Source organism: Pistacia vera, unplaced genomic scaffold, assembly GCF_008641045.1.
Source record: "Pistacia vera cultivar Batoury unplaced genomic scaffold, PisVer_v2 Contig22, whole genome shotgun sequence".
NCBI classification, from domain to species: Eukaryota; Viridiplantae; Streptophyta; class Magnoliopsida; order Sapindales; family Anacardiaceae; genus Pistacia; species Pistacia vera.
Window position 1 is genome coordinate 378527 of NW_022196024.1, and position 26950 is coordinate 405476.

Here is a 26950-nt window from a genome sequence, read left to right on the forward strand (position 1 = left end):
CAATGTTAACGGGTCCTTGATCAGAAGAAGTGAAGTTCTCCATAGGTTGAGACATAGATGTGTACGCATATCTCCTCGTGGCAGTTTGCTTCTCAAATATGACTTCATAAAGCTCCTTGTGAGGAAGTCCCTTGTGGAAGAATTGTTGCGTCTGTGGGTTTTGCTGGTAATGAAAAATAAACATATATTAATATTTGTCAGTCCTAAAAAAAATCGTAAAAGTACGGTGCCGTAGATTAATATGAATTTAAAATTTTGAAATTTACCTTGATATATTCTTGCCAAACCTGTAAGGGACACGTTGGAGTTTGCAACTCATGATCCCAACCAAAGTCCGTGTGTTGAAACAATTTCTATCGTGCTTGATATACTTTTCTCAGGCAAAAGTACTTAGAGGCTAGTTGTGTCACATTGAGTCTCCTCCCAACCAATGATGATAAGTCATCCAACATATCCTAGTAATCTGTTGTTTTTATTGAAGTACCGTGGGAAATTTTTGCATGCTCAGACAACAAAACCAGAAATTTGTGGGTCATCTCAGCGGACTAGTTGACATTATCACTCATCTAATAACAGTACGATAAGAACGACAACCAAGATTGGGACCCCCTAATAATCAGCAAACACATTACCAACACACATATGCACATTTAAACCTCATAAACTAAACACAGATAAATTGTTACCTCGTTCGATCCAACACTACTTGAAGCCATCAATGTAGGGGAAGCTACGGGCAATGTTCCACTTCTGCTGAAAGTAGTAATTGATCCTGCGACGACGGACCAAATTATACTGACTTTTGTTCATATGATTGTAATTTGTTCTTACGATCAAATAGCGATGCCAAATCTGCCCAAAATTTCTAGTAACCATGGTTAACTAACTATAGTTGACAGTAACTATAGTAACCAATTCAACTAACTAAACTAATTATGCCTAACCATATACAGCCATATTAACTACAACCTAACCAACTACAAATAAAACACAAACAACTAATGAAATTAATACATTGCATTGCGTACAAGTAAAATATAAACAAATATAATACAAATGCAAAATAAAACAAATATAAAAGAAACCCTAAACAAATGCGTAATAAAACTATGAAACCCCGTTTTTTTTAATCCTACTATATATTACATATTCTTTGTGATTTTATTTTTTATGGAAGGGGATTTCAGTTAGTTTTTAAAAGTTTTATTGGGAATGAAATTGCAAGAAAAGGAAGCTGCTGGGTTTGCAAGTAGCAAGGGGCAAAAATCTGGACATTTTTGTTAGGAGAAGCTTATGTGGCGGGGTTAGAGAAATTAAGAGATTTTTGGGGCAGATTTATAATTTCAGAAAACTGTTTTAGTTTTAAAGAAGAAAAAAACTGGGCAGTTCGCCCAAAGGAAGGAGAAGAAGACGAGAGCTGAGGGAGAAAGCGAAAACAGAGCAGAGGCAAAAACAAAAAACAAAAAAAAAAAAAAAAAAAAAAAAAAAAAAAGAGAGATAAGAAAAACAAAGGAGAACGAGAGAAAATAGAAGAGAGGATAGAAAGAAAGAAAAAAAAAGAGAAGAGAGTGTGAGGTTCAGCCGAGAGGAGTGAGAGTGATCTGAATCGTGGAGGAGACAAAAAACCGAGCAAGATTAACTCAGATCTAGGCTCGGGATTGGAGGATAAAATAATGTTTGAAGCTTGCTGGAAGTTTGGTTGAGGTGAATGGTGAGTGGAATATTATTAAACTTGCATTTAAAATCATGTGTTGGTTGGAATGATCATATGCGTGTGCATACCCGATTGATTGAGGTTTTATTTTAGTTCTTTAGTTTTGAATTTCTAATAAATTGAAGATCTCCGTGACATGCATGTGTTTGGAATTGAGAGTATGAAATTATGTTTATGGAAAATATTGGGTAGATTGCTATTAAAAAGAGGTACTTATGCGTTGCATGTTACTTATAATTAGGTATGGCTTTTACATGAATTGAATGACGTTGGAAATGTTTATTGTAAGAATTGTGGCCGGGATTTTTTAGTTAAGCTGATGCATAACTAATTTGTACTTATTTTGCTTCGGTTGAGTGGCTTGAAGAGTGTTGGGTTGTGATTTATTGTTGGGAAATTGTTTGGAGTATAATGCTTTGCTAAATCCCACTTTGCATGTTTCCGCTGAATTAATTGTTGGATGATTTTGCGCTAGATTTGGTTCTAAAGTATGTGATTACATGCTGCATGCTACATGTATATTTATATACTGTTCACATGGAATTAAATGATGGTGAAAATGCTTGTAAGAGGTGTTGGTTGTGTTTGGCTGCTGGGATCTTTTTGTAAGCATGAAATTTTGCTAGTTTATGCTGCTGTATGTTGAATTTGAGTTTAAAAATTTGCTATATGGTGTTTGGCTGGATATATTTGTGAAAATGTATGGTTATGGGGTTGCTTTACTATGACCGAATGCATAAAAAGTAGGCAAAGTGAACATGAAATGGAGGTGGTTTATTTTGCTGCATGTGGCTTCTATTCATGATTTATTTGGGTTTTCAATTGTGATGCTTGCTGGCTGCATTTTTGGCCAATTAAAGCAAATGGAGGCTGGGATTACATGCGTTTTGTGGCTGCATTTTTGGCCAATTTATTCATGTAATGGTGGCTGGATTCATATGTGTTTATGGCTGCATTTTTGGTCGATTTATGCATGCGATTGTGGCTGGAATGTTTTTGAGTAAATATGTTGTTTTGTGTTTTCAAATTCTCGAATTTAAGGCAATTTGAGTGGAAATTGTATTGAGTTCTTGAATATTGCATTTTAAATATTCGGTGGCCCCTTTTTATTTCCATGAGATGCACATTTTCGCATGCAAAATGTAATTTATTACTCCTTGATATATATATATTTGATTATATTATCTGCATATGTGATCAAATTAGAGTTTGACATGTTATATGTAGTGTTAATTGATGGATATAAGACTTGGGTTTTGGATTTAATTAAATTGGGTGTTAATGATAAAAAGGTTATAAACAATTTATTAATTGCTTTGTTTGATATTCGGTCAAATAGTTGAAAGAGAATGCATTGAATATTTCCATTAACATATTATTCCCTTTTCTAAAAGTTGTTTGAACGTTAATGTAAAATAGTGAGATGAAGTTTTTACTAGATTTTTCTTCATATGAGACAAAGTTCTAAATTTCATTTGCTTTAAAGAAATTGCCTTACAATAATTACTTAGCAGAATGAATGTGTGAGAGTGGACTGGGAGTCATGATCTGAAAATATTTGTAAAGTTGGGCTGCTTTGAAAGTTTGAGAACATATGGGGTTCAATAAAAAACTGAATAATTTGATAATTTTCTACAAGTTCAAGTAGTCAAATATTACGGCTATAGAAAATTGATATTCTTTGTGTGTTGCATTGAGTCTGAAGCATTAAATGCAAGCCAGTGCTTTTCATGTCTATGAGACTCACATGTAGTGCAAACCTTAATTAATAATTACATGTTACAATTTTTGTCAGGGTTTAAGTGTTAAACTTAAGAGCATTGAGGGTGTATTTAAAACTATGATGCATCGAGTTTTGTGGAAGTGCCTGTCACGTGAATTGTAGATTTATTTAATAATTGTGTAAAGTTTCTTTTGACTCCCTCATGTTTACTTCATTACTTGTCTTTACTTACATTTTAGCCCAGAATACACTACCATAAATTATTTCATAATGTTTTAATTATTTTATAAAGGCCTATGTTTTGAAGAAATATAATGTATTGGGTTAAGAATAAGTATAGTAATGGCCTACAAACCACCCTGCAAAGTACCTGTTCCCCAAAGATATAGATTTTTGGCTCTGCCCGAGCGATGTAGGCTTCCGCCGAGTATGATAGTTTCAAGTTTTGGCTCTGCGCATGCGTATGACAGATTTTATTGGCTCTGGCTGGGCATTGAGCGGTCCGCCAGGTATGACAGTTTCAATGGCTCTGCACGCGCAATAATAAATCTTGCTGGGTATGACAGGTACATCCCTTGCTCTGCCTACGTGCGGGACGTCCACCAGGTAAAACAGATTTTCCCTAGGGTACTAGTTGTGGTGAGAGTTTTCTGTTATTAATATCAGAATCAGTTTTAGAATATTCAAAATCACATTCAGTTTTTAGTATCTACTATGAGCGATAGTCTCAATATGAGTTTTTAGAATAATTAAGAGAGCTTTCAGTATTAGCCACAGTTTCAGAATAAGATATCAGCTTATAATTTTCAATATCAGTAAAAGCTATAGTATTCAGTTTAAAGTTCAGTTATCAGCATAAAGTTTACAGTATTCCAAAATCATTTATCAGTGCATAGTTTCAAAAAAATCAGCTTTCAATTTTATATCATCACAATAGTTATAAATTTAGTTACCAGATTTTGTTTTGTGAATCATGAGTGTTCATTGAATGATGGTTTGGATGTAAGCAGCATGACTAGTAGAGTTATTATTTTCAAAATCATATGCATTCTTGAGTGATGACAAAGATGGTTGCAACATGACTTAAAGGAAAAATTGTTCCCAGAAGCATAAGCACTTACAGTTATGTTTTAAGTTTTAGAAAAAGAATTTTAAGCATTCAATGATGAGCTATAATTCAGAATTTGTTTTCAGCTTAAATTACAGTACTTAGAACAATTTTAGAAAACGAGTTATACATGCATACAGGAATGATTTAGTTACTTCCATAACACGTTCATAGAATCATGTTGTTTTCAGGATTTCATAAGAACTATTGCATGCCATGACTATTGTTTGAAGAATGTTTTGCAAACTCTCCCCAATCCCCCACTCACTGAGTATTTCAGCTCACCCCTTTTTAGACCCTTTTCCCCAGGTTCACAGGAAGAGTCGTGCTGAGGAGTGATTCCTCTTAAGGTTGGGCCCATACGTCATCGACTCATCGTGTGTGTAAAAATGTCATCTTTGTTCCCGCTACAGAATTATGTTTTATCCCTATGTCTATCTCTTGTGTTGATTATAAAAGATATGAAGATCTGATACCATTCTTTTTTTTGTATTTTATGAACGTACGAGTTAGCTTTTAGATTTTCAAATGCATATATATATATGATTTCAAAACGATTCCAAGCGAATGTTTTTATGAAAAGCGTATTCAGAATACAGGTTTTTAGATTCCCACACGGCACGTCTCAGTCGCCCGAGTCTCATAGGTGTGCCCGGAGCTTATGGGATAGAGAGGGTCGAGGCGGGTCGTGTCAAAAACAAATACTAAACTAATATAAAACAAATGCATCCTAAAACATAAACCAAATGAGGGACCTAAACCAAATCAGCGTGCTGCATTGTTTGGGTTACCTCTTAACAAATCATTCAGATCTGGCGGCGTGGGGTTGGAGAAGGGTGGTTGATTGTGGGTTAATGAAGTAGTTAAACAACGTTGTTGATGCTTAAAGAATGTAGTGGCTTCGGGTTCGATGAGCTCTTGTCGACGATGGTGGTGGAACTGGTGCTCGTTAGAGAAGCTGTTGGACTCGGGTTGGGGGAGGTTTTACCAACGATGGTGCTAGATCTGGGCTTGTGTGCGTCGGTGGTGGGGCTCAAAGGAGGTGGCGCTCGAAGATGGTGGGCTCAGGTTGGAGAAGAAAACCTTTTTGCTAGTGGATCTGAAGTCCTGTCAACGTCGGAGGTGGCGCTCAAAGGTGGTGGTGATCGAAGGTGGTGGATGATGATGGTGAAATGATTTGCTTTGGGTTCTTAGTTTGTGACTATGGTGTGGCAATGTTATCTGTAATTGTTTCTTTTTTCCTCAGTAGATCGTGAATGTGTTTATGTCCAGTCGGGGGGTGCTTTGGATATGGGCTGGTGTTTGTTGTTGGTAGGCTGGGTGTGTGGATTTTGGCTCCAATTTTTCGATCTATCGAAGTTGGCAGTGGGGTGTTTTGTTGTTGTCTTCTTCCACTAGTGGTTGTTTTTTTCTACTAAATATCGTTGTAGCCTGTAGGAGGAGTTTCAGGTTCTTTGGGTGTTGAGTTTGAATGCAAGTGGAAGATGGTCTAGCTTTGGTTGTAACGTGGAAGATGGTGACTGTTGGGGATGACGATCCTGATTTCCTGACGCCGATGGTGGTTTCAAGTTAAGGGTGGGTTTCTAAATGCCTTAAAATGTGTTAGCGTGGTGGGTTTTTGAATGCCTTAAAATGTGTTAGCATAGTGAAGGAAGAAGAAGAAAATAAGGAAGAGAGAGGAAAAGTAGAAAAAAAAAAATACAGCTGCTGAGCTCTTGTCAGAATGGTCATTTTGTGCGTTACGAATCAAATTTTTAGAATTTGATTCTCTAAGCACTGAAACAAACGTTTTTTTGGCTAAAACCAATTCCAAATACAAATAGGGAACCAAACGCAAGTGTCAAAGTGATGGTATACTGTAAAGTAGAATACAGATAAATATTTCGCATTTATAATAAGATAATGAAAATAAATATATTGTTATTTTCAGATACTATGTTTAAAAATAAAAATACATACATACATTTCTCAAACTATAAGAACACAAGAACATTATGTTCAACGTTGGAAGCTTTCTTTCTAAAGCAACAGCTTTGGAACTTCAAAACCTCAACATGCAAATTCTTAATATTCTGCGTACTCTGTAGATATGAAACAAATACCATATTCAAAGCAGTCCAAGTCCAAGTGATCCGGAGCTTGGTCTTGGCTAGCTTGAAGAAGGGAACGGAAGTGGATCAGCACCCTGATCCTTAGACTCCCCAGAGCCACTGGAATCTTCAATGAGCTTGGAAGCAGCATCAGACAAATCCTTTGAGTACTTATCCCGCTTCAGAATCATCCGCGCCAGAAGTAGAGCCTTTTGTTCAGACCTAGAAGCTTTTTGCTCTGAAGCAATAGCTTGGTTCTTCGAAACCTCATTCTCTGCTTCATTACGGATCAGTTCAGCCTCCAGGAAAAGAGCCTTCTGTTCGGAGCTGGAAGCTTTTTGCTCTGAAGCAATAGCTTGGTTCTTCAAAGCCTCATTCTCTGCCTGCTTCTTGATCAGTTCAGCCTCCAGGGATTCAACTCTGGAGTTATGATCCACCTCAGATGATTCATAACTCTTCAGCTTTGCCTCTGCTTCTGCTAACTTACTAGAACATAAGGCAACCTCAGCGCTCAGACTGGACATAATGACCTCAGTGCGGGACTTGGTGGCCTCCGCAGCCTTAGCAGTTTCAGAATCCTCCACTTGTTGATTGTCCGCAGCATTAGCAGTTTCAGAGTTATCTACAGCCCTATGAAAATTAACCTCAGCTTCAACTATCAGAGTATCATTCACAAGATACCCTCTGTTAGGATCATAGAGTTCACCAAGGGGCATAAAGGATGTGAAACCCCAATCACTTTCTCGTGCATTGAACTGGTGTTGAGTATCTGACAAGTTCAAATGGTAAAGTTATCACATATTTCACAAGAGTGCCTAGCATCATGCTAAACACATCTTTTGAAACTAAAGATTTGAACACCATCTTGTGGTGGAACAGTCCAACCACTAAAAATAAAATTCATACAATTCACAAGGTCCAAATTGCATAGCTAAGAAAACAGACAAACCAAATGAGATACGTGGCTGCAACAAACAGATGTTAACACGAAACAGAAGACATGAGAAAGCTGGAAGCACACATTCAGCAATGAAAGCCCATGCTTCCCAATCCCAAGCGGCTCTTAATGCCCATTTCAGAAAAATGACGTTCAATACAAAAGTTCAATCCATTGCAACACCAATATTCTGTCAAAGATTAACTTTTTCCTGCCACAAAAGAGTTCATATGGTAACTTAACATTTATTTTTTATTTTTTTCCTTTTTAATCAATGACAAGAAAAGAATGTATATTAATATCAGCTTGAAAAAGCTTTACCAGGGTAAAGTGGACATATATCCTCAAAAAAGAACCAAAAAAATAGGGGGCAACAAAAAGACTACAGAAAACAGCCCACGGCTTCCAAAAACTGTTATAAAGCGCAAAAAACAATCCCATTTTTTTTATACAACCAGAACCAAAGCTACATAATAAAGCTTCCAAAACCCCTTCACAATTTAGGATAAATGAAGAAAAAGAAGTAAAATGAAAGAAACAAATACTCTCTGATGAACAATCCTCAGGAATTTCAACAAAACTAAAAAGCCATTACTATAATTCACATGGACACTGTTGTAAGGCATCATACAATGATTTGTGTGCAGGACACAAACAAGCAGCACCCTTCTGTCCATTCCATGCATTTCAAACATTTTGCCAGGCGAACACATATTGCAGCAGTCTTAAAAGCAAAGAAAGCCTTTAGTCTTTTGTTATCATTGGCTGATTAGCACATTTAAAAGTGATGAGATACATATTCAAAGGAAGAAAGAATGACAGAGAACCTAAAAGATGAGTTTTTTTCTCAGCATATATCATCAAAAATAGTGAATCAGGAAAACATACTTATCAAAGTCGTGGTTCTATCTAATATTTGGGGTGTGAAGAAGCAATAAACGTCGCATATGCTTGTAATTCCTACATAATAAAGAAAAACCCAACTTATCATAACACCCCACAAATGCAACATGGTCACAGTTGAAAGTCCGATCTACTAAAGAAAATACTTCTGAACCAGTCAATCTCATTCAGTGAACTCCCCAAGTTTTACCAAACACAGAATTTTTTTTCCTTCAAAAAGCAGAGCCTAAAATACAATTCAAAGCTCAGAACAAGAGACACTAATGAAATTTAGAATTGAAAAGCACACTATGGCTTATCAGTACTCAAATAAGCATATATGGTTCAAGGATGAATTATGTTCAAACTTTGGATTAAAAATTTATAGAAAATAAACTAGGGGGGATAATTGTTGTTTCTACAAAATAACACAAAGATAATTAAGCAGGATAAAATTCCATTAAAAAATAAAGAAGGAAAGAAAATGTCAGACTTATCCAACCCTAGAGAGAACCCAAAAATGGACATCAAATGTTGTATCACCTAACATGGGTTTCAGCAGCATACTCCAGAAAGGCTCAAAAGAAAAATGTAAATCTAAATGGCCATATACTATTTCCACTAATAATGGTTTATATGAAAAAAAAAAAAAAAAAAAAAAAAAAAAAAAAAAAAAAAAGGATGAAAAAATATGAATAAATAAATAAGAGCTCTTATCAATAATTGTAAGAACAGTTCTAACCACACAGAATTTTTATATATTCACATATGTAATTTTTTTATTTTTCTTTCCTTACTTTCCATGGTTCTACAAGCAAACAAGCATAATTTGACATATATTATAAAATGTAAATGCAGTGCATAAACATGCATGTGTAAAGATTTTTAAGAGTTTTTAATATCCCAAAACACCCCGTATCCATGTAGCATGCCAATTGTGTCTTTATTAATGAATGATAAAGAAATGTCCAAAAAACCACTGACACGTCCTAATTACAGTGGTTCCAGAAATGCAAATACAAGGATTCCAAGAAATTCATTCCCAAACCTTCTCCTTCTTTATTTTCTTCAAACCCTAAGTTATTCCTTTCATATGTGTTTGGCACATCAATTCCCCTGAAATTGCAGACCCCTCAACTCCAATCTAACAAATACAAACACATACATAAAGATATTAATGGTTTGAATTATGAAACAAGCTACACTACTCATGCTTGGCAATAGAACCCAATCGAACTTTCATTCGTTAAAAATTTGCCGAAAAATACCGACTTTCATATAAAGATGGTACCTTTTCTCACCGAGTACTTGGTATGAATTTGATTAATCACCACCAAGCTAAACTGCGCATATCTACTCCACCCATATGGCAAACTTCCTGAATCAGCAACATCTAGATACAAAGACAAGTGATCCACATTGTTCCCCTTTGGAAAAATAAGCACACGCCTGCCAGTGCAAAGCAGAAAAGAAAAAGCATATAAGAAACACTATTGGCCACCAATGCTTCTTCACAAAATAACCGAAAAGAAAGGGAGCGGTGAGTACCATTTATAACCGCCGACAATGAAAATCTCCGAGTAGTGCTTCACCGTATTCAACCTAGAAAAATTCTCGATTCTCCATGTAAATCTGGATGATAGAGGATCCTTCACTGGTTGATTCATGGTGTAAAGACTATTGGGAATTGTTCGGCGACATCCTTTCGCAGCAGAGATAATGAATTGAAACCTAAAAGAGCAATTAATTAGATTATACTTGAGAGAGAGCAAAGGAGATCACCAGAAGGTGGTCGACAGGGAGAAAGCTCTTGCTTAGTGTGGTCTTTATTTAGAAGAGTGGCGTTTACAGAAATTCAGTTTGGGTATATACAGTACAGTAAAGATCGCCGAGGAAAAAATGGGTGCAAATTGATATTATAATAAAATATTATGTATGTACATGCACACAATCTTATTAAAATTTGAAAGGCAAGAAAATAAAAATCCCAGCAGAAGAAAATGAACAAATAATGTATCTCAACAATATATGATAATTGTTTCAATTAATAAAACAAACATATATAAGAGAGTATTTGGCTACTTACAATTTCAAACTGAAGATCCAACCTTCAGAATTTCTGCTGCTGCATTACATTCATAGAACAAATATAAAAGCTGAGTCAGTCTAATGGTTGAAGCTACAATAGCTCTATTTATTTAAATCCCAGCAAACAAATGATTCAACTTATATAGAATTTAAAATGAATTCTTGAAGAAGATGCTTAAGAATAAAGCATTAATATTCTTAAATTGACCCCAGTACAAGTAAATAGATATAATATTCTTAAATTGACCCCAACACAAGTAAATAGATCTATATCTAAACTAAAGGTAAATATTCCTAAAGACTAAAGCAATTAATTAAATTCCTAGCAAGAAGAAAAGTATATAGTATTCTTAAACCTCTTCTCAACCAAAACATCTATTATAGATCATGAAAGAAAACACATGTCATCGGGATAACTCTTTTAACATTTTGGTAACAATAAATGATAGAAATCTATATGTGCTTTTTGTAGGACACAAATGCGGCCTGTATTAAAGTGAATACAAGTAGGAGAAGAATGACAGCAAAAATGATACAAATGGCAGTCCATGGAGTTCTCAAAATATCTTGTTTCAAATTTCCCTTCCACTTGTTCGAAGGTCTTCTGCAATAAGCATTCAGATCTTCAACAAGAGAAGAAAACCGGAAATAATAAGAATCAAAAGTAGACTATTCCACAAGTTTATGAAAAAGAGTTGACACTCATTCACTATCCCCAAGTAGATTTTCAATAATTTCTTGTCAAACAAGCAATTCCACATCCTTGGGAGGGTTAACAAGATAATTCATGAAGATAACATAGTCACATAAGAGATTATCATCACACTGACTTTGCTTGAACGCCAAAATGTTTATTATTAAGTGCTAGAGTCTCACACCGACTAGGTACGCTCAAGCCCACTGATTTATAAGAGAGAATAATCCTCCCATTCAACAAGACCTTATTAGATAAGGAGTCAAACTCACCTCAAATTCTATATGATATCAGAGCTAGGCCCTCCATCAATAAGCATGACTCAACACATGGGCTTGACCTTGAGAGGGAGAGTTGGAGTCCCATACCAACTAGGCACACTCAAACCTATTGGTAGACAGGCCCACCTCAAATTCTATCACATATTCATTGGACTTTATACACTTTCATGGAATTTCCAATATTCCATCACTGAATTTATTAATTTATTTTTACTTTTTTCTAACAAATTTTTAATAAGTATTTACTGAAATTTAATTATTCATTTAAAAACTTAATTTCAACGTAAATTTAAATTTGTGATTAAAAAATTAAAAATTAATGGAAAAGAAGCATTTATCAACACTAAGAATATTAAAAAGAATTAAAAAAAAAAATGTAAGCCATGATATTTTGGACTTTTTCTTGAGCACAACCATAATCTTTTCTAATTTTAGTCCCCTCCTTATGTTTGGCTCTTCTTTTTAGAGAACAAGACTGTACTAAAATTAGTCCCCACCTATTTTATCAATAAACCCCATTATTGATTTAAAAGGGAGGTGTAATTTTCTACAAGCACTTACAACTCAATCTCACAAACTTTATTTCACAACCCTGATGTGGCAACTCGCAAATAGATCATGTCTGCTTGTTATGGTTTCCACCTGCCCAATTGCAAGCTGGTTAATTGCAAACTACCATGTCAAGATTGTAAAAGAAAGTTTGTAAAATTGGATTGTAAGCCAATCTTTATCCATTTTACATTTGGTTTATAAACATCCAGGATTTCCAAATAGCCAAGGACCAGAATCCCAAAACAAACTTACTTTTTCATTAACCCTTGACAGAATTTGAACATTTAATTTCCCAAAATAAGTACCAATCTATTATCTCTCTAATCAAAACAAAAGGCATGTTCCTCAAAAACAAAATTGAAACCAAAAATATACTGTTAATATGTAAAAATATTCCACTACATACCCAAAAAAAAAAAAAAAAGGGGCATTCAACATCAGCAATATCTCAAGTTTCTAAAATAAAAGTTAATATCCTAAACATATCCAAAGTTCGGAAGAGCAAAATCTCTAAAACAAATTATTCAGAAGAAAGCACGAACACAAACCTTAGCCAGAAAGCTAAATTGTAACACTTAAAACCTGAGACGTTACATGCACTTGCAAAAAAATAATGAGTTGTAAATGTTACGAAACATTGCATTGCTATGAAAGCACTGAAGAAAGGAACCAAAGCTATAGTAGTCGATGCAGATACCAAAAGCAAACTCAAAAGGCATCAACTTTAATCTAATAAAACTATTTGTAACCTCAAAGAGCAAGAAGAGACACCAAGACATGAAGAAACAAGCAAGAATGAACATAAAGTTAACCAAAGTTAGGCATACCAGTTCACATCAGAAAACCCAAATGAAAGAAAATACCCACCAAAAAAGGTGAAAAAAAAAAAAAAAAACAGAAGCCAGAGCAACTGACCTTCAATGCTAGCACAGTCAAAACCTTGTGTGGCTAAAAGATCGAAACTTTCAATGACCCTCTAGTTCCTTTTCCACTAAAACCCTAGAAATGCAGCTTTGCTAAAGGAAAGAAGTTTATTTGCGTGTTGTGAAAGCAAAACACAGACCAAGGTAATATGTAAGGTCTGTTTTTTTTTTTTTTTTATGAAAATAAGAATTATTTAATATATTTTTTTAATCCGAAAATAAAAACAAAAATAATAATAATAATATATAATAATAAAAAATTATTGAAAGTTTCCACTGAAATTTACTTTTTTCCAGTGATTTTTTATTATTATTACATTTTTTAAATTTCCTTTAACCTTGTATTACAACAGTTTCTCTTTTTTTTTTTTTTTTTTTTCATAACCTTTGTTATTGCAAAGATTTTGGAAGCTAAGGGTTAACCCGACAATTAGGAAGGTTTGCTACTTTTTATATTTGAATCAGGTCATTTATCACATACATTTGTGATTTAACTGGAACATTAGATTCATAGGATGTTAAAAAAAATAAAAATTTGGAAGCTTATATGTATAAGCAAAGATTATATAAAAAAAAAAAAATTTGTAAATCATTTAATGTTATAAACTTTTTATTTAAAAAAAAATATATATTGATTAAATATTAATTCAGATTCCATAAATAATAAAATAATATTTATTTTATTTACCATCTTAATTCATCCAAAAAGAGCTTTTTATCCCTACTAAGAAAATCTTTTATGGTGCGTTTGGTTCCATATTTCTACCCATATTCCCAATCTTATTCCCCAAATATTGTTTCGCACATTATTTGAGAAATATTATTATATTTTTTAATTACTTTTAGACCCCTTAAGTTTATTAAATATCCCCAGGAAAAAAAAAATTTTAAATTAACAAAAACACCCCCATCGACCCATACTTTCTAGATTCCGACAACTACCGTCTATGGTAGCCTGAATCTGTCACAACAGCCTACACCACGACCGGAACTGGTCAGTAATTCCCTGATCTGGCCGTCAGCGAAGGCCAAAGATGGACTTTTGCATCCGTCGATGGCCACATCTGGCCATAGATCTGGCCTTTTTAGGCCAGATTCCGGATGTGGTGGTCGGAATTTGGCACTGCGGGTGATGGGGGTGTTTTTGTCATTTTATAAAATTTTTATATATTGGGGTGTTTAGTTAAATTAGCAAACTTATGGGCTTTTTTAAAAAAATTTTAATTTTAACTTGTAATACTCTCATATTCAACTACCCATTATTATTCCCAAAATCCTATCCAAAATAACTATCTAGAAAGAGTTTTTAACTTTTTATATCAAATAGAGTAACACTACAATCACTAACACTTCTTACTAACTTTCTCTCACTAATGTCACGTGTCAACTCACAATTTGTCAGTTTACATAGGTCCCGCCTGTCCAATAATGGATCCTACTTAACCAAGCCAATCACAAACTCCCGCACGGGGTTAGTGAGAGGGGTTAGTAAGAGAGGTTAGTGAGATGGGTTAGTGAGGTTAGTATTATTGTATCAAATAATATAGAGAAAATTACTTTCAACCTCCTGAGGTTTGGTCAACTTTGGAAAAACCTCTCATGTCGTCTAATGCAAAACCCTATGCCGTCTGAGGTTAACAAAACTGACAAATTTACGCAGCTACCAAAATAGTTAAATATCATTTTTACTCTCAACTTTAACTATTTGTAAGAAAGAGATATATTACCCAAATTTGAAGGAAAAAAAAAAAAAAAAAAAGGTTTTACCAACCCCCAAGGGACTGGCTTGACGGTTGACGGTCAAAGAAGTTTATTCACTTCCTTTGAATTTTGGATTTAAACCTTAGGATCATCTACCATAATAACATTGTGGTTCATTTGATCTCTTAAAGTTATACCTTATGTTGTTTAATGGATCACGTCATTAATGGTATTTGAGGGGGGTTTTTCTAGGTTTGACCAAACCTCAAGGGTTAATTTTTCTTTTTTTCTGAAATTGAATGTTAGATAGAGCAATATTTGATTGTAAGCAAAACATTATCATGATATTAATAATTATTAAGTGCAAAAACTATTTTTCATGAATGGATTGAATTGTGCTACTACATACTCCCATAAGACTTTCTCAGGAAACAAACACGCTTAATAACACCACCACTGTAATATTAGAAGCTTACATAATAATTTTCAGGCAATAAACCTGAAATATAAACATGTTAAACACACACCATGCACACTAAAAAAACATTGAAAGTTCAGAATTTCTAATATATACAATCATCTCTCAGAGAACTGAATCAAATCAGGGAGCTTGGTTTTGATTGTTCTGCTCGTTGATCGAAGACAGGTACATCAACAGCTGGGCACCTCGCCCTTCAAACGCCGACGACCCCATGAACTCTTCCATGGCTTTGGCAGCTGCAGCCGACATTTCCCGGGAGCTCTTCTCCCAGTTCGCAATCTTCTTCACAAGAGACAGCGCCTTGTTCTCCGAGTTCCAAACCTTCTGCTCCGAATCAACCGCCTGGTTCTGCAGAGCCTCAACCTCCGCCTGCCTCCTCATCAACTCCGTCTCCAGGAGTTCAACTCTCGCCCTCAGGTGCCCCTGGGAAGCCTCGCTTTTCTTTAGTTTCTCGTCGAAGCCCGCCCGCTTCCGAAACAGGACTAACTCTGACCTAAACTGCCTCGCCGCAACTTCTTCCAGGGACACTTCACATCTCTTCAGCTTTGCCTCCGTTTCCGCTAACCTATTACATTTCAACGCCAACTCGGCTTTCAGTTTAGAAATGGTTTCACTCTGGTTCGAGATTGTGGCCTCATAGCCGGATCTGGCTCTCTGGAATTGATCTTCCTGGTCTAGTGTTAGATTTCTGAGTTCAAAGGCACAAGCCATGGTATGGGAAAAGCTAGAGCAATTAATTCATAAATTGAAAAGATAAAAATAAAAGAATGACGAAAGAATGCAGAGCTGCGGTTCGCTCCGAAAAGGTAAACTGAGCTGCCTGTAGCCGACACAATTCGAACTCGTCCGAATAATTCAATTTTGCGGAAGCGCATAGAAGTCGACATTGCTCTAGAGCGAAAACAGGATTTTCAGCGATGGCTTGTAGACCCATCTGGTCAAGAAGATGACTCATTTCGTCCAATGTCCTGAACAGTAATGGGCTGCGGGTGGTTTGGCTTCTTACGTGACGGCGGGCGGACTCGGAGGCCTCGGCGGGTGGCCTACTTCCGGCTGATGGAATTTCTTGCGGGGCAGATGTTACTTCCTGGATACGAGAGGAGTAAGTTTCAGCTTTAATTCTCTTGACAGGACGTCCTGATTCGGAGGAAGCTGAAGCGAATTCGTTTCTCGAAGGATGTTTATAGATTGATCGATCCATTGCTACAGGATACCAATTTAAGAAGTTATTCCACAAACAAAATGATAAAATGATAAATTTAGCAAGAAGTCACCATCTTTTGTCGTCATCCATTGCTGCAACCCCATAACATGTTGAGAAGAAGAGAAAGAAGAAACCCCAAAAAGGCCAGAAACAAGTACAAAATTAAAATAACAAAAGTAGGGATGCTAAAAACTGAGAACCCATCATCTTTAAGTCAACCCAAATCACAAATGAAAAACAGAAACTAAAACTAAACTATGGGAAAGAAGAACAGGCTCACATGTAGTCACAGAAACTGAAATAATTCAACAACCTTTGAAGTGTTTTGAAGAGAGAAGATGAAAATATAAGGGAGTGTTGTGATGCTAAAAACTCAGAAGTCATCATCTTTTAAGTCAATAGAAAATACATACAATAGTACAGAAAAAAGCCAACGAGAAAGAGTGTAAATCAACCAAAAAAATAAGAAGAAAGAAAACAGTATTCAAGCTTTACATCATCACTAGCTTAACAAAAAAATATGGGAAAGAAGAATAGGCTCACATGCAGTCACAGAAACTGAAATATTTTGAAGAGATTTGAAGTGAGAAGCTGAAAACAAGAGAGTGTTGAGAATGTAAAAACAAAAAAGTGAAAGCTCAAGATTGGAGAGTGCTGAGATTGAGATTGAGATGGAAAGAAGTGAAGGAGACGAAAGAGGTTAAATAGGGACAGATCTAAACCAAACCAAAGGGAGTCCTAAGAAGAGAGATATAGAGAGAAGGTGATGAGCCAGGCTATTCATATAGGTTTACATGTAGTCTTACGTAAGAAGTATGACCTGAAAAATAGTACTTCAATGTATATCAATATTCACTATACATATTGTTATGCCTGTGAAATCAATGACTGACGTGGGAAATTACGTGATGGAGTGTGACCTGCTCCCGTCAGAACGGTAAGTGTGCGCCAGACCTGCTAGACGCTGTGGAGATCCCACGTGTCCATTCCCTGCTCCAAATCACGTGAAATCAGTTTGGAAGGTGGGCAATGTGACATAAAGCCGGATTTTATCCTGACATTCACACCAACCCACGGATTTAATGATAATTACTTACACTCATCTCACTATAAAAAGGAGAAGACCCCTTCATTGGGATTCGGCCATTTACACCTGAATTAGCTATCCTCTCTCTCTTGTATCTTTGCATTTACTTTTCACTATCATTTGTAAGTCAGTCCACTGTTGCGAGCTGACCCACAATATTAATACAACTATCGATGGACGTAGGACTTGCTACCTTAGCATCCGAACCACTTTAAAAAGCTCTTACTACTACATTTACTACACCACTTTATCCATACTCACTGTGTCTCATGGCCAGCCATTTGCGCATATGTCGATTAGTTGGTGTAAAATCACGCATCAACACATATATAATCTACCAACCATGAGAGGATATCATTTATGTAGACATCAACAAATCTATATATCAACACAGTCGAATTGCAGGATTTTCTGAACGAAACATCCTGCAATTTGTTAAAACAAACCATCAGGAGTTTGAGTTGGATTTGAATATCGATTCTATTGAGGTGTAAGCCTACACACTCTTTCTCATCCTTTACCTCTTATCTCTTGACATAAAAAAGATTAAAAGGTTTATGTTACCAGTTTCTTAACATCATTAATGCACACTAATAAGACTCTTGACTGTAATATCAAAAGGTACATTCAAATTTTCCTCAATTATATAGGGATAGTCATGGGGTTCTTGTCTGGCCGATAGTTTTAGAGTCTCGAAAGATTAGTTGAGGCGCATTGTAATACCCAAGATATCAAAGGTATGTTCCTAACTCAAATTAGTCCTTTAGATGTTATTTTATGTTAAAAGCATAAAATCTAATTAGGGCAAAATAGTTAATTCATTTGGAACGGTATGAATCAATTATCCATAGAGAGGCTTAGGGGCAAAATGGTTATTTTGCCTATGGATAGCATTGAAAAAGTCAAGGATGAGTAGGCTTCATTGCATTTAATGGCATTAATTAAGTAATAATTATGTCTAGTGTGAAATGACCAAAATGCCCTTATATGAAGAATTAAGGACTTATGAGTTATACAATTAAAATAATTGGGCCAATTGCATAATTTTGGAAATAATGAAATATTTTCCTATAAATGAGATGAAATTCGTTCAACCAAAGGAGAGCCTTTCTTCAACATTTCTCCATTTTCTCTCCAAATCTTCCATGAACAAGCTTTCTTTCTCTAGTTTCAAGGAGTTTTGCATAATTTTCAAGAAGAACAAGAGGACCTTGGATTTCAATTAGAAGGGTTTAAGGTAAGGATTAAAAACTTTAGTTTTGATGTGATTTGAAGATTTGAAGTAGATGTTAGGTATAATGTTATATATGTAGGATTAAGTGTAAAGAAGTCAAAGGCAAAGGATTTGTTGAGGAAGTCTTTAAAAAGGTAAGGAAGAACCTCCCATGACTTTAGGGTTTATGCTAGGGTTTGTAGATTTTTATGAAACCTTAAATTAAGCTTTAAGCATAGAATTAGTTGATGGCAAGTGTAGTTAACTTATTTATTCTACTTATTGCCTTGAATTCATTATACATGAAGGTATGGCTATTTATGTTTTATGAGTTGTTATGCTTGATTGAAGAAAATGAAGTGTAGATGCTGATGTGGGCAAAACTGTAGTATGGAGGCCACATGGTGTTGAATGGTTGCTATTATAAGTGTTGATGTGTTGTTTGCATTAGCTTACAATGTTATAGCAATAATGGATGATTAGTGAATGAGATTTTACACTTCCTTTAAGATGTTAAAGCCTATTAAGGGGAGGTTTATTTGACCCATAAGTTAACCTATTGGTTAATGTTATAGGAATTGATGCGGCATAGTAATATAAAATTCGGATTTAGTGGGCTTAGGGTTTTTGTTAACCCTGCTTCAGTATTTTGACCATAACTTGAGTTATAAAAATCGAAATGAGATGATTCTTGAAGAATTAGAAAGCTAAGACACAGACCTATAACTTTTATGTTTATGCCAAGAGCCAATTCGTTTGAGAAAAGGATGGAAAATGCCTGAAGCATAACTGGTTATTAAAGTTTAAGATTTAACATAATCAATTCTTATGATTATGAATTGATTATTATGTATTATTGTAAGTATGCCATGTACTAATGTTTACCCATCAGTTAGATGTATTTGAAAGATATACATGGTCATGAGTTAATACATGATTAATGTTATGAAATGGCATGAAGTTGCAATGTAATACTGTTTTAAGATGATGTAGTGGCAAGAGGTAATGTAAAGGATTGATAATCCATAGATGAATTAAAAGTTTAAGCTCACCAAAATATGTATTTACATGCCAAAGATGTTAGAGATGCAATAGACATGATAGAGATGCATATAGACATGATGGAAAACACGTAAGCATATCCTCGTTTCTGATTGAGGAATGATGAACATATGCTTTAGATGCTAAATAACGTGTAGCATGCCTCTCGATGATATGAGCTCTAGATGAATTTGAGGCTAGATGAATATATGCTTTAGATGCTAATTAACGCGTTAGCATATCCTCGTATTCTGATTGAGGAATGGAACATATGCTTTATGCTAAATAACGTGTAAGCATGCCTCTCGATGATATGAGCTCTAGATAATTTGAGGCTAGATGAATATATGCTTTAGATGCTAATTAACGCGTTAGCATATCCTCGTATTCTGATTGAGGAATGATAACATATGCTTTAGTGCTAAAAACGCGTAGCATGCCTCCCGATGATATGAGCTCTAGATGAATTTGAGGCTAGATGAGAGAAAAAGAAATAAATGCTTTAGATGTTAAATAACACATAAGCACGCCTCCCAATGATATGAACTCTAGATGAACTTGAGGCAAGATGATATGAAGTGCTTAAGATGCTAAGAAAGTCCGATCGGCTAGACGTTAAATGTTTCATATGCATTTAGTTGCATTACAGGAGTTATGATATTTTTACATCATGAGATGATTTATACTCATGTTAGATGATTTTAGATGTTATGTCATGATATGGGATGTGTGTGTACTATGTTTACATACTCATTTGTAGTGTACACATTGATGTTTATATAGCCATGGATAAATATGATGAAAAGCATAAGAATTAGTAAGAAAAGGGAAGCACACCTAGTGTAAAAGGTAAGTGGTGTGTTAACAAATATGTTTAAATAAAGATCAAATGTACATTTAGATGAACCAGATCCATTCCACTGAGCGATTAGCGCTCACCACTCCTTTCATTTGTTGATTGCTTTGCAGGTAGACTAGAAGCGAGGGATGCTAGAGCAGCGGGACTACACGTGAGGGGAAATGATTATTGTCATCTAGATGTTTTTATCTTGATATAAATAATGTAAATGATAAATATTTTGATAAATCTGGAAGCTTCCACCCTATAAATATGTTTTGATTGTGTAATTTCTTAAAGTTTGTAAATTATAAGTTTGGATCCTGCGTGACATTTTATATGCATGTTTTAGATATTATTATTATTATCCTTATACTGATTTTTTTAAATACAACTCGTTCTCCAGACATGTATCCTCGGGATTCCCTTTGAGGGAATTCAGAGGATACCTGACTGGAGGGGTTTTACACGCATGTAATGTGTGGCCAAAATCGTCCTTGGCCCAATAGGGAATGGACCACTAGTGAAGAAAGACCAAGCCCATCCTCAGAAGCCCAAGCCAGATTATCCTATTTGACACGAGGTAAAGCCGCCCAAACCAGGGCGCGAGCCTCTTAATCCCAGTCCATTTCCTAGGTCCATGGGCGAATCCAGAGCCCACAGCCCCCTCAGAGTACTTTCCTACTCCTAATCAACCTCCTATTCAAAGTCGCCTTCCTATTCCTAATCACTTTCCTACTCAGAGTTACTCTCCTAACAGAATCACCTTCCTATCCGGACACTGGTAAGACAGCTCACCACGGCCCTAATTCTTCTAGGGTTCGCATCAGAGTCATACTAGGACTCTTACTTTTGCCAGGATTGGGAGACCAACGACCACTATATAAGCAGAGGCCACGCCCTCTCACAAGGGAAGGACATTACACCTTCACACCCGAAGCTCTTACTTGAGAGCTTCGCTTTAACCGCCGTAGTCAGAGTCCCCGACTAGACTTCCGGTAATCTCTCACTCCCTAGCCCTCACTATATTAGCCTTTCAGCCTTACTGACTTGAGTCGTTGGAGTGCCTACGGCAAACACCACCCCGGTGTTTCCTGTTCACTTCACGTGTGTTTCTCTACGTGTGCAGGTACAGTAGATCGCTAATGGCCTCAACCTCACGGGATCAGACCCCCCCTTCCGTACAGGTAGATTTTTACATCTACGGTAAACTAACTCAGACACCCTCGGTCATTAAAAAAAAAAAAAAAAATTGAATATGCACACTAACGCACACAGTTTTACAATCAAATATTGAAGCCTAGAGATTTTTAATAGTTTAGGCCCATTCGTTTATGAATTATGCGTTTTATTTTCAGTTTTCCTCCCTTGAAAATCACATAATTCTTATAAAGGAAGGTTTTTAACACAAAATTGTAAATGAAAATAAAAAATTGATATACTTAAGACAATTTTTTCGAGACAATCAAAATAAATGATATTTTGAAGGGATTTTATGCGGTTGTGGACACGACAAATTTCATATTTTTCATTATTTTTTTAGTATGTTGTCAAACAAACATGTCAAACACATTTTTATTTTTTATGTTTTCATTATTTTTTTAGTATGTTATCAAACAAACATGTCGAATACATTTTTATTTTTTAAGTTTTCTAATACGTTTTTAGACAAACATATTAAACATGTTTTTATTTGTCGCTTTCTCTAATTATATTTAATATTTCACAAAAAACAAAAAAATGGGATACACAGAATTATAAAAATAGAATGCACCCTTCATAGTTTATATTACAATCTTAAAGTCAATTTATATCTCTTTTGATCTTTGATGCATGTGTCAATAGAGATTAGAAGGTAAAAAGAAAGAAAAAGCTGGTAAGAAGATGAAGGAAAAGTGAGTGAAATTCAAAATAAAACAGTTCATCAATAATAGAGTAAACAACTATTTCCCACCCAAGGTTTGCCTTAATAACAATTTCCCACAAACACCAAATTACCACCCACTCCGTTAGTAGTTTTTGTAATGTAAAAGGGTATAATGGTCAAACGACAGGTAAAAGTAAGGGCATTATTATCAAATAATATTTTAATAAAAAATTGAAATTTGAAATTGAAGTGTAAGGTTGGGGCATTAACAAGTGTCCATGAGAGTTGACATTTGAAAGAAAAGGAAATAGAAACGCTCATGACCTTTGAAAGAAAAGGAAAAGGAAACGCAATGTTTGCGTATTCTAGAAGCGGCGACTCTTGGGTTTTCAGTTCACGTCTTTGACTGCCTTTCTGGTGACTATTTACGGTGACCGGTGAGTGTTAACGGCAAGGTAGACTAGTGGTGGAGTAGCGGTTGGCGAGTTTAGCGTCCGTATACATTGTTAACGGTAGGGGTTAAGGGTTGTTGACAACGACTTTTACCAGTGAACAATTAGGTTTTTCACGACTTCTAGTGACGAGTTGGTCTTCTGACTGTTGAAGTCCATAATTGTTGAGGCTGTCAACAATAAGTTTAAGTGTGCGAATGTTTGAACTTTCGGAGGTAGTCATCTTTGTTTATACTTTTTTTGTTTTGTTTACTACATGTTGTGTTGGAAAGAAAAGTTTTTTTCATTTTGTGGTAATATCTATGTAACTGTGGTAAGTTTGATGATTTGAGTGTTATATTTATCTGCAAGTGGGTCACGAAACTTATCAAGAAGAGACAATTCGTGTGTGACCGAAGAAGCTTGGCATCCAAATAATGTGGGTATCTCCTTCTTTGTCTTTTGCAGTACCTTTTTTGAGCATTTGTAATATGTGCATGTATGTATAAATTAATTCCTTATGTTTATGGTTTGAATGTGAACTTGTTGTTCTTGTATGTGCTTTCACTACTTTATAAAAAATCTAACAATGGAAAAAGAGTAGTGGAGCATTGTTTATTCAATGGGTAATTTTTATTCAATTAATCATTAATCCATTTATTTTATATTGAAATTATTGAAAATTGTGAAATTAGATTTTAATTGTTAAAATTGTGGTTCTGGATGTACTTGAAAATTGGTGTTGAGAATAGGTTCTCATGAGAGTTTAAGGAAGGTGTTTTTAGAGTAATAAACGGTTTTTTATGGAAGAAATTTTGTCCTTATCTTTCAATACTCCAAACCAAAGTGAAGGATCTATAAGAATTCTCATAAGCATTACCCAAAAAAATCAACTTAGTGTTTATTGAAGTCTTTAGCGTGTATAGATTTTTTAAGTTTGACTAGTCACGTGTATTAGAAAAAATTATGCTGCTTTAGTTTGTATTTAGTTCCAAGTTCTAAAGCTGATTTACTGCACTTTTATTAGGCTTAGCTTGTTTAGGATTGTCTATATGTAAAGCTTCTTTCTTTTGTTTTTTTTTTTTTTTTTTTTTTTTTTTAGAGTTGTTTTATTTTTTGTTTTTTTGTTCACCCACTTAAAATGCTGATTCATGATAGGGGATTTTTTTTTTTTTTTTTAAATTTAAGAATTTTAACATTTTACTAAAAATCATTTAAATAAAAGAAATTCATATAAAAGGACCGAACAAAAAAGAAAAAGAGGAGGGTGTTGTTTATTTCTATAATCTTATTGGGTTACAGTAAGACCACTGTGTGTTATTATTAACTAATGAAACAAAATACACCAATTCTTGTAAGCAAGTCTTAGAAAAATTAGTTTATTGCAAAGAAAATATTTTAGTCAACAGTAAATTCTAACATTTCTCTTTCAGCTATATTTATATGCCCCAACATAAAAGAAGGTGTTGACTGAGATTAAGCTTAGGCTTAGGTTTGGTTTGGTTAATTTTGGGTGTCTCATTTTTCAATTTTGTCTTCATGTTTTAACATGGTTGTAATGTTTCAATTTCCTATAGGATTGCATTTTACACTTGTTTTGTTGTATTGCTGATATTCAACTCTTTTATGAGCCTGGGAAATTTGTAGTGATTCATCCATATGAATGTGAATGAATTATGGGTAATAGTTGTTCACTGCTAGTTGCATGATATTGCTGAAATTTTAAATAATGGTTTGCAATTGAATTTCTTGATTTTGCAGCTGTATAGGCAGTATGTATAGATAATATAATTTATCTTTTGATTCAATTTGCTCTATCTTAAATGCAAGTAGTACTGTTATTTCATACAAAATATTTGTTTGTGGACATTCTGAGGTGAATTTGAGGTGGTAATAAGTCAAAAAGGCTTGTTTTTTATTGGTTTTTGTTGGAATTTTTTTTTTTTCTATAAAACTGGTTAATTATTTGTACATTGTATGTATTATAAGTTTGTGGACATTCTGAAGTGAATTTGAGGTGGTAAAGAGTGAAAAGTGGCTTGTTTTTTACTGGTTTTTGTTGGAATTTTTTTCTGTAAAGTTGGTTAATTATTTGTATATTGCATCTATTATAAGTTTGTGGACCTTCTGAAATGAATTTGAAATGGTTCTGAGTGAAAAATGGCTTTTTTTTTTTACTGGTTCTTTTTGGAAATTTTTTGTGTAAAGTTGATTAATTATTTGTATATTGTATGTATTATAAGTTTGTGGACATTTTCAGAGGAAGTTATTGAGTTACTTTGTTTCAGGTCATAACTCTTGGAGATCATCAAGGGTTTGGAGTACAAGAACTCAGGAAGTACTAGAATCAAAGCCTCATGTTTCAGGTCACCCAGGACAGATTGTATACTGGTCATATTTTTGCTATATGTATATATTACTGATCATAGATTTATGACCAAAATTAAAGCCTCATATTTTTGTTCTCTGGAGATGAATTGGCTTTAATATTTTTGAATGAGAAATGTGACAATGACAATTAATTGGCTTTGATATTTTTGAATGAGATTTGTTACAATGACAATGAAGTGATATTTAGAGCTGGTCCCAAATGGGACTAGTTGCTCATGCCCAGGCCCATGAGCAATATTAGGACCCAAACCGGTCCCTAGGACCAGTCCTATGGGCCTAGGACCGGTCCTATGGGCCTGGATAATTTCTTCCCCCCCCCCCCCCTTTTTTTATATTTTAGGGGCGAAATGAAATTTTATAGGGGGTTTTTAGTATTTTTTAAGGGTAGATTAATAAGTTTCTAAAAATATAATTAATTTTAAAAAATAGTTAATTTTAATTTTTAACATAAATTCATATTTCACACATTCACGCTTCACAAATAAACAATTAAATAATTTTTTTTATTAAATTATTCAGTTTCATCGTCAACAATATTTACATCATTCAAATCTGTATTCCTAAAGAGTTTGAGTAGTTCGGGATCTTCAGGGTGCTGTTGTAGTCTTCTTTCTGCATGAGTCTAATCCCGTAAACACGGTATCACTTCAATCATCTCATCGGTTAAAGAACATGTTCTGTCTTCAATAATCCGACCACTCGTTGAAAATGTTGACTCGGATGCAATTGTAGAAACCGGCACAGATAAAATGTCACATGCCATTTGGGCTACAATGGGGAATCGACTTTCATGTTGGTTCCACCATTAAAGAATATCCATATCATGTTGCTCCTTCATCATTATAAAGGACAAGTCCACTTGTAGGTAGTGATTCAGCTCATTTGGTTCATGTATGTACGAGTTAAGGCTGCTACTTTCGCCACGTTCCACATACGTCCACTTGCTCGATCCTTGACAGAGGGTTGCATTAAGGTCCTGATCCTCTCTCCTGAACATTCTACTTCCATTGTACCTGTTCTCATATAAAAAAAAAAAAGCTATCCAATTTTTGTTTAAAGTTAGTCAAATAAGACGTATAATCATGTCCTAAATGCTGGCCTAACTCAGTAATTATACAGTTAACTACGTGTAATTTAAACCTAGGATCTAGAACAAGGCCTAATCCATATAAGAATGGAATATATAACCAATATTTCTCATATTTTTCTTCCATCTTTAAAACAATTTCCCTTAAAATGTTATTATATCTATATGTAGCAAAAGTTTTAGCAATTTGAAGTAAAATATCTAACACTAAACCAGTAGTCGGATAACAAATGCCACTTAATGTATTAGTAGCATCATTAAAAATTTGAAGAAATGAATAAAAAAGTTCACAAACCGCCCAATCATCATTGTTGTCAACTTCTTTTGGATAGTGCTTCCGGTTGACGAAATCTGTAATTTGTTTCGCGATTGGCAAAGCTTTTTCCAACATCAAGTAGGTGGAGTTCCAGCGGATAAGCATATCAATACATAACTTCAAAGGTCGAACCGGTGGGTCCTCTTGCTTACAATATTTGACGTACTCCTGCCATTTTTTATTGCTACCGCCGACGATAAATCCGATAGCCACACGCACCCTCTTCATCTTCGAATGTATAGCATCTAAATCTGCTTTGACTATCAAATTGATGATGTGGTAAACACATCTTTAGTGAAAA

The 26950-nt window shown here is 34.8% G+C and overlaps 1 protein-coding gene across 1 annotated transcript; it reads right to left on the reverse strand.

The window, feature by feature from the left end:
* Nucleotides 1-6421: 6421 nt before the first annotated feature.
* On the reverse strand, nt 6422-10642 carry LOC116130338 (MATH domain and coiled-coil domain-containing protein At3g58270-like). The gene is made up of 4 exons (XM_031416085.1): nt 10541-10642; nt 10003-10185; nt 9746-9903; nt 6422-7404 (listed from the first exon to the last, which is right to left on the reverse strand). Exons 2-4 carry the CDS (start codon nt 10119-10121, stop codon nt 6695-6697), a joined length of 987 nt encoding a protein of 328 aa, XP_031271945.1. The 5' UTR covers nt 10122-10185; nt 10541-10642; the 3' UTR covers nt 6422-6694.
* Between the last annotated feature and the right edge of the window lie 16308 nt (nt 10643-26950).

Excerpts from the sequence above, each read along its gene's own strand:
- LOC116130338 (XM_031416085.1), bottom strand. The coding sequence starts at position 10,121 with ATGAATCAACCAGTGAAGGATCCTCTATCATCCAGATTTACATGGAGA. Across the intron at positions 9,904-10,002 it reads ATTGTCGGCGGTTATAAATG|GCGTGTGCTTATTTTTCCAA; the intron begins GTACTCACCGCT and ends TTGCACTGGCAG. Across the intron at positions 7,405-9,745 it reads CAAGTACTCGGTGAGAAAAG|ATACTCAACACCAGTTCAAT; the intron begins GTACCATCTTTA and ends TGAACTTGTCAG.